Below are 7,297 nucleotides of genomic sequence, written 5' to 3'. Positions count from 1 at the left end.
GCAATATTTCATCAGTACTTCCTCAGGGTTGATCCACTTCAAGGTGCAAACCTAAGATAGTGTGAATCATGCGGCCATGATGGTGAATCATAAGTATAGGTTCCTGAAAGCATTGAGCCACTGGTTGCGGATGTACTAATACCCATTGAAACAATGGTGATATATCCGCTGGTCTTCAGACACTGCCTTCTTTACGTAGTGAACGAGAAGGAGGTATGCTTCCGCTCCGCTATCTCCAGATACCCGTCTACAGTGGAGAACCAAGACATGTCGGGGCTCCAATAACGATAGAATCCTCCAAGTATGACTATCTACTGATGCCAATACTCTGTCGGTACGGAGTAGTCTAGTCCAATTTTGCCAACTGCTGTGACTCTGGGTTGGCGTAAGAGATCATCCAACCTTCTGTTGGCCCATGTCCGAGCTCGAGTACTTCTTCTTGGGATGTACCCCGTGGTTGGATAAGTCTCTGGGTCGCAGAAAGACGCACATGACCCAGCGAGGATAACTTCCTTACCCTTCTCCATCCTAGTGCCATCTAAAACAGACTGGAACTTGGAGTCATGTCGTAGTCCCATGGCCTTCAGGGTGCGGTCAAGAGATTGAAGTGGGCATCAAACGCTCGAGAGGTCCGGACTCCCACTTCCTCAGGGGCAGAAAATAAGGTCCTCCAATAATCTCGCTCGGTAGCAGGGATCCGGGCAGCTACCAGCACCAGATCCCTCCAGTGGAGGAGGACGGCTACAGAGTTTACCGGCTCCAATGTGAAGATGTCAAGACTTGGTACACTCAAGTAGCCACAAAATGCCCTCGTCGCCACAATCTGGCTATCTGAAAAACTGACCTTCTCCGATGCCTTTGTTTGGTTCCGGCCTGTGTTTCACAATCATTTAGTATTGGGAAAGTTCTTTATCTATCGTGAGAGCTGTCGTTGTGGCTCCTTAAATCGTAACAGCCATGTTAGACTTGAATGATCCGTCCTGACGGTAAACCGTCTACCTAATAGGTAGTATATGAACTGTCTTGTGAATCTCACAATACTACGACATTCCTTCTGGGTTGTGCAATATCTTTTCTGTTCGGGCGTTAGAGAGAGACTACTAAAAGCAATGACTCTCTCAACTCCGTCTTGTACTTGATTCAACACCCCTCCTTTTGCTACACCCGAGGCATCTGTATCTAAAATGAATGTATGGGAGGTTCTGTCAGCGCCTTCTTCAGACGATCAAACGCCTGTTGCTGTTCCGTATCCCAATGAAACTTGATCTAACTAACTCGACGAACATCTTAATAAAGATACGGTGATATGTGTTGTCCGAGAGGTTACATTTCCGCGCAAAACCTGACTGAAAAATGGCGTTCAAGCCATAAAGCCTGACTTAATTTTTGGCCTGCTGTATCATATGTTTCATTTTAATAGATGTTTCCTTTTCGTTACAATTTAGACTGGTAATCCGAGCATTGTAACAAAGACACGTGGTCTCTTTAAAACATGCATCCGTGTTCCATACAGTAGAAATCAAAAGATTCCCCGTCTTGGGTGGTTTATTGGGAATGAAGTCAATGTATTGCTTTGTAAGATTTATAAGATTCGAGAGAAAATCGGGGTTTTAAAGAAAGGACATCGGAACTAATGATGAACTTCGTCTGCACATATGTACAGTCTGGATGTAAGTGGTGAGACACGAACAGCAAAATGTGTGACCACTCGGAAGCTCCCTCGGGTCGTTGTAGTGTTCATGACACAACTGGCATCGGAACCTCGGGGTTGGAAACCCCTCTGTCCTCTAACACGAACAGAAGAATGTGTGATGACTTGGATCCGAGGCTCTCTTGGCTTACACTTTGACCTTTGACACAATGACCTTAACATTTGGTATACTTTCCTTTTGATTCCAGTCACCCAGTCATAGTCATCACAAAATATAAACCAAACAGGAATAACATTAACCGTGACCTTTGACCTGGTGACCTTGACTTTTGGACAACTTCCCCGTTAGATTCCAATTAAGTTTGTCTTACAAATTCTTTAGAAATATCGATGGTTAAAAGATAACAATCTGACCTTGACCTCAGACCATGTGACCTTGACATTGTAAACCAAACACTTTTAATTCTAATGATTTTTTTTTCAAAACTTCATGACAACATTTTTAATTTGACTTTGGAAGCATGATTCATTGGCCTTTACCTCAACTCAGACGATCCTCATCTGTTAATTCTAAATCAATCAACTTGCTCTTCATAATAATTTACCAAAACATTAACTCATAAAAAATATTTAACTGTCTACCGTGCACCAGGGGAACAATGGAGCAGGCCATCCATCCAAGAGCTGACCACGCTCGACGTTGCTGAACTTCAGTACACAGACACGACACTCAACAGCACAGCCAAAAAGCTAGCTATTGGACTATGCAGCTGAAATGCCCATATTCATGAACAATCACAAATGTTTGTGTTTGGCCATTTTATTAGATAATGCCTAAAAAATCTACTTTACAAACAAAAGATCCAAGGGGGAAAATGAGTACCAAATTCTGATAAATCAGCAAAATAATAACACTTTCCAAGAAATAATGAGAACAAAATGATTAGCTTTGACCATGAATCCATGATCAGTTTGGGGATCATTGTTTGAGAATCACTGTTTGAGAATCACTGTTTGAGGATCACGGTTTGCAGACTGATAGAATCTCCCCCTACTTTGAGAGTGTGATAGGGAAATCTCCAACCCTTGGATAACATACTTGGTTGTTGAACCCAAGTCTCTGTGGAGGGTTGGATAATTGACAATATTACACCAAGGGGTGGAGATATCTCTGATGCCAGTGCCAGTCAGAGAAATCAAACTAGGGGGGGGGGGGGGGGGGGGGGGCAGAGTCTCTAGAACAGGTAAAACGGGAGGCAAACCTGCGGATATCAACTGGAAACAAACATAGTGTTTCAAATCCTACAGTAACCTTAGACTATACACACCAGTGAGTAATCGGTTGTTACAATGGACAAGCCCGGCCTTCACATGTTTAAAATAAATGATAGGCACAACAAATTTAAATACATAATTAGTTTATTTTCATCAATCAACAAAACAATTAAATAAAAGATCACAGATATAGCACCTTATGATATTGATCATTAATCAAAAAATTAAATAAAGTAACAAAAATGGCTGTAAGGACAGTAAATATAGAGCACTGTCACCATGACGACGAGGTCAATTCCCAATCAAAAAGACTACAGGATCACATGTTCCTACACATAGACTTGTAAGATTCCAAACCCAAGATCTGTATATACGAGGGTTGATTGATAAGTTGTGAGCCTCGTATTGAAGGATTTTAATTTTGCCGGACATATTGTATTTTTTTTTCAACATAATCCCCTTCAGTATCTATATACACTTTTGCCAGCGGTGTTTAAGGGCCTTAATGCCACTTTTTATAGATTTCCTTTTCTTGGCTGTTCAGAAAGTTATCCACTGCATGTTAGGTTTAGGGTTAGGGTTAAGGTGCCTGAAATAGCTGTTTTCAGTTTTGGAAATAGATGAAAGTCTCATGGAGCGAGATCAGGTGAATTAAGCGAATGCTAAATCAATTTGAAGCCTCAATTGTGAATGGCAGCCATGGTAATGACAGACTCTTTCACTCTAACCCTAACCGAATTTGTCAATTTTGTAAAAGCCGCTTGTCTTATTTATTTTAGAGTGCTACCTTGTCGATATAAGCTAATAAAATGAGACCAGTCCTTGGGTACACGGCCCTATATAGTCAGAGAATAGTAGGACTTTGAAAGAATATCCTTGAGTACCTCCTTCAATACGAGGCTCACAACTTATCAATCAGCCCTCATATATACTGGTACGTTTTTTTTGTATATGTATTATAAGTACCTATCTTGATACATGGACGTACAACAGATTATACCGACTGTGGGTCGGGAATTTGTGCTCTCACAAGACTTCTTGACCACTTCAATACTGGCCAACAGCAATGATTAGCAAAAGCTGACAGAAATTGTTTCCAAATTTCTATAGAATAAGTTGATATTGATAAATAATGAGAGTGCAATAAAAATTAAAATTAAAAAAAAATTAATGCATATCATCATTTAAGATGATTGTCAATATTGTAAACACATATTTTCTATAAGCTTAACACAAATACTGTAATCGACTTAACAAGTACACATAGCCCTATTACATTGTAGTACATTCTTTTTGTCTGGGAAAAAGGTTGTGTGCACTTAAATAAAGTCTTATAAAGTTGCTAAATTCACTGACATTTCCATAAAATGATATGAATATTTACAAAAAATGTTTCACAGACTGATACAATACAGACATTCTGATGCTAAAAACAGTCTGATATCATGTCAGGTTTTTTTTTAACAAACAATTTTTGTAATTATACAAGTGCACCATGCGCTAATAATCAGTCAAATATATGGGACATCATTTTTTGCCCATTTCATTTTTAGCATTAACGATCCTGTTTCCTAGAACACAGAATTCTTTCAGAAAAATGCCAAAAGTTACAATCTCTTCAACATCTTTGAAATAGCAGATTTCTTATCAAAATGGAAGACAACAAAAATAGTTTGTTAATAAATTAAACACTGTTAAAAAAGATTAAAATACAATACTGTACTTCCCTTTTCTGCATTGTTAGTGCCTGTAATATGATCAAAACCACCATAAACAGTAAACAAAAATCACCTGTTTATAATTAAACAGTATTTAAAGATAAAAAAAACAGGATATACATATGAAAAAATCTAAAAAATAAAATGCAGAAATATGAAAATGTAATAAATGTAAACAATATGCAGTTATTTATATATACATGTACCAATCAGTATCTACATGTACCAATTGATATATACCTTTAACAATTAATATGTACCAATTAGTATGTACCTGTACTAATTAATATGTACCTGTACCAATGAATATGTACATGTATCAATTGGTATGTACCTGTACTAATTAATATGTACCTATACTAATTAGTATGTACCTGCAACAATTAATATTTGCATGTACCATTTGTTCTTATTACTTTTAAATGTAATAAATTGGAATTTGAAACCTTGACTTTTAATTGTTTTCTACATACTTCAAATAAAAGGTGTGTAGAAACTTAAATTCATAATAATATCAACAGAAAATATACACAAAGCGTTGCCAACATTTGACAGCTATACCATCTTGACTTTCATCACCAGGAGAATACGTCTCACAATATAACGTCTCGACTTTCTTCACCAGGATAATATGTCTCACAATATAACGTCTCGACTTTCTTCACCAGGATAATACGTCTCACAATATAACGTCTCGACTTTCTTCACCAGGATAATATGTCTCACAATATAACGTCTCGACTTTCTTCACCAGGATAATATGTCTCACAATATAACGTCTCGACTTTCTTCACCAGGATAATATGTCTCACAATATAACGTCTCGACTTTCTTCACCAGGAGAATACGTCTCACAATATAACGTCTCGACTTTCTTCACCAGGATAATATGTCTCACAATATAACGTCTCGACTTTCTTCACCAGGATAATATGTCTCACAATATAACGTCTCGACCTTCTTCACCAGGATAATATGTCTCACAATTATAACGTCTCGACTTTCTTCACCAGGATAATACGTCTCACAAATAAAACGTCTCGACTTTCTTCACCAGGAGAATATGTCTCACAATTATAACGTCTTGACTTTCTTCACCAGGAAATTGTGTCTCACACTCGTTAACAGCCATAGACCAGCAGACGCAAGGTAAAACAAGCTCAGGCCATAACCAACGGTAACCATGGAGGACGCCATAGGAATGCTGAGTTTAGCCACGACAAGGAACACACCACATCTAAAGAGTTCCATCAAAGGTGCATAACTCCTAGGGAAAAAATACACAAATGTAGCTTCATAAGAAATGTTATCATGAAACTTTCAAATAAACAAGGAAATAAATAATATGAAAAATTAAGATAACATTCAATCTGGCTAAACACAGTGTCTTGCTATAGACACAGTTATCAGAATTATAATATGACCTGTCTATATCTACCACCTGTCTACAGCTATCACCTGTCTATATCTACCACCTGTCTATATCTACCACCTGTCTATATCTACCACCTGTCTATTATCTACCACCTGTCTATATCTACCACCTGTCTATAAATACCACCTGTCTATATCTACCACCTGTCTATAGCAACCACCTGTCTATATCTACCACCTGTCTATAACTACCACCTGTCTATATCTACCACCTGTCTATAGCTACAGCCTGTCTATATCTACAGCCTGTCTATATCTACCACCTGTCTATATCTACCACCTGTCTATAAATACCACCTGTCTATAAATACCACCTGTCTATATCTACCACCTGTCTATATCTACCACCTGTCTATATCTACCACCTGTCTACAGCTATCACCTGTCTATATCTACCACCTGTCTATATCTACCACCTGTCTATAACTAACACATGTCTATATCTACCACCTGTCTATAACTACCACCTGTCTATAACTACCACCTTTCTATATCTACCACCTGTCTATAACTACCACCTATCTATAACTACCACCTGTCTATATCTACCACCTGTCTATAACCACCACCTATCTATAACTACCACCTGTCTATATCTACCACCTGTCTATATCTACCACCTGTCTATAGCTACAGCCTGTCTATATCTACAGCCTGTCTATATCTACCACCTGTCTATATCTACCACCTGTCTATAAATACCACCTGTCTATAAATACCACCTGTCTATATCTACCACCTGTCTATTATCTACCACCTGTCTATAAATACCACCTGTCTATATCTACCACCTGTCTATTATCTACCACCTGTCTATATCTACCACCTGTCTATAAATACCACCTGTCTATATCTACCACCTGTCTATAGCAACCACCTGTCTATATCTACCACCTGTCTATAACAACCATCTGTCTATATCTACCACCTGTCTATAGCTACAGCCTGTCTATATCTACAGCCTGTCTATATCTACAGCCTGTCTATATCTACCACCTGTCTATATCTACCACCTGTCTATAGCAACCACCTGTCTATATCTACCACCTGTCTATAACAACCATCTGTCTATATCTGCCACCTGTCTATATCTACAGCCTGTCTATAACTACCACCTGTTTATATCTACCACCTGTCTATATCTACCACCTGTCTATAACTACCACCTGTCTATAACTAACACCTGTCTATATCTACCACCTGTCTATATCTACCACCT

General features: G+C 38.4%; 1 protein-coding gene across 1 annotated transcript in view; it reads right to left on the bottom strand.

Annotated features, from left to right (window-relative positions):
* Window positions 1-3,052: 3,052 nt before the first annotated feature.
* Window positions 3,053-7,297, bottom strand: part of LOC117322434 (alkylglycerol monooxygenase-like) — a 28,766-nt gene continuing 24,521 nt past the window's right edge. The window contains exon 12 of the mRNA XM_033877351.1: window positions 3,053-5,911. Coding sequence (XP_033733242.1) covers window positions 5,719-5,911 — 193 coding nt within the window. The 3' untranslated portion in view covers window positions 3,053-5,718. The remainder of the gene's footprint in view (window positions 5,912-7,297) is intronic.

The sequence above is a fragment of the Pecten maximus genome, chromosome 2 (assembly GCF_902652985.1).
Source record: "Pecten maximus chromosome 2, xPecMax1.1, whole genome shotgun sequence".
Taxonomy (NCBI): Eukaryota; Metazoa; Mollusca; class Bivalvia; order Pectinida; family Pectinidae; genus Pecten; species Pecten maximus.
The sequence above is the reverse complement of the archived record's forward strand: the minus strand, read 5'-3'. Positions and strand labels throughout refer to the sequence as shown.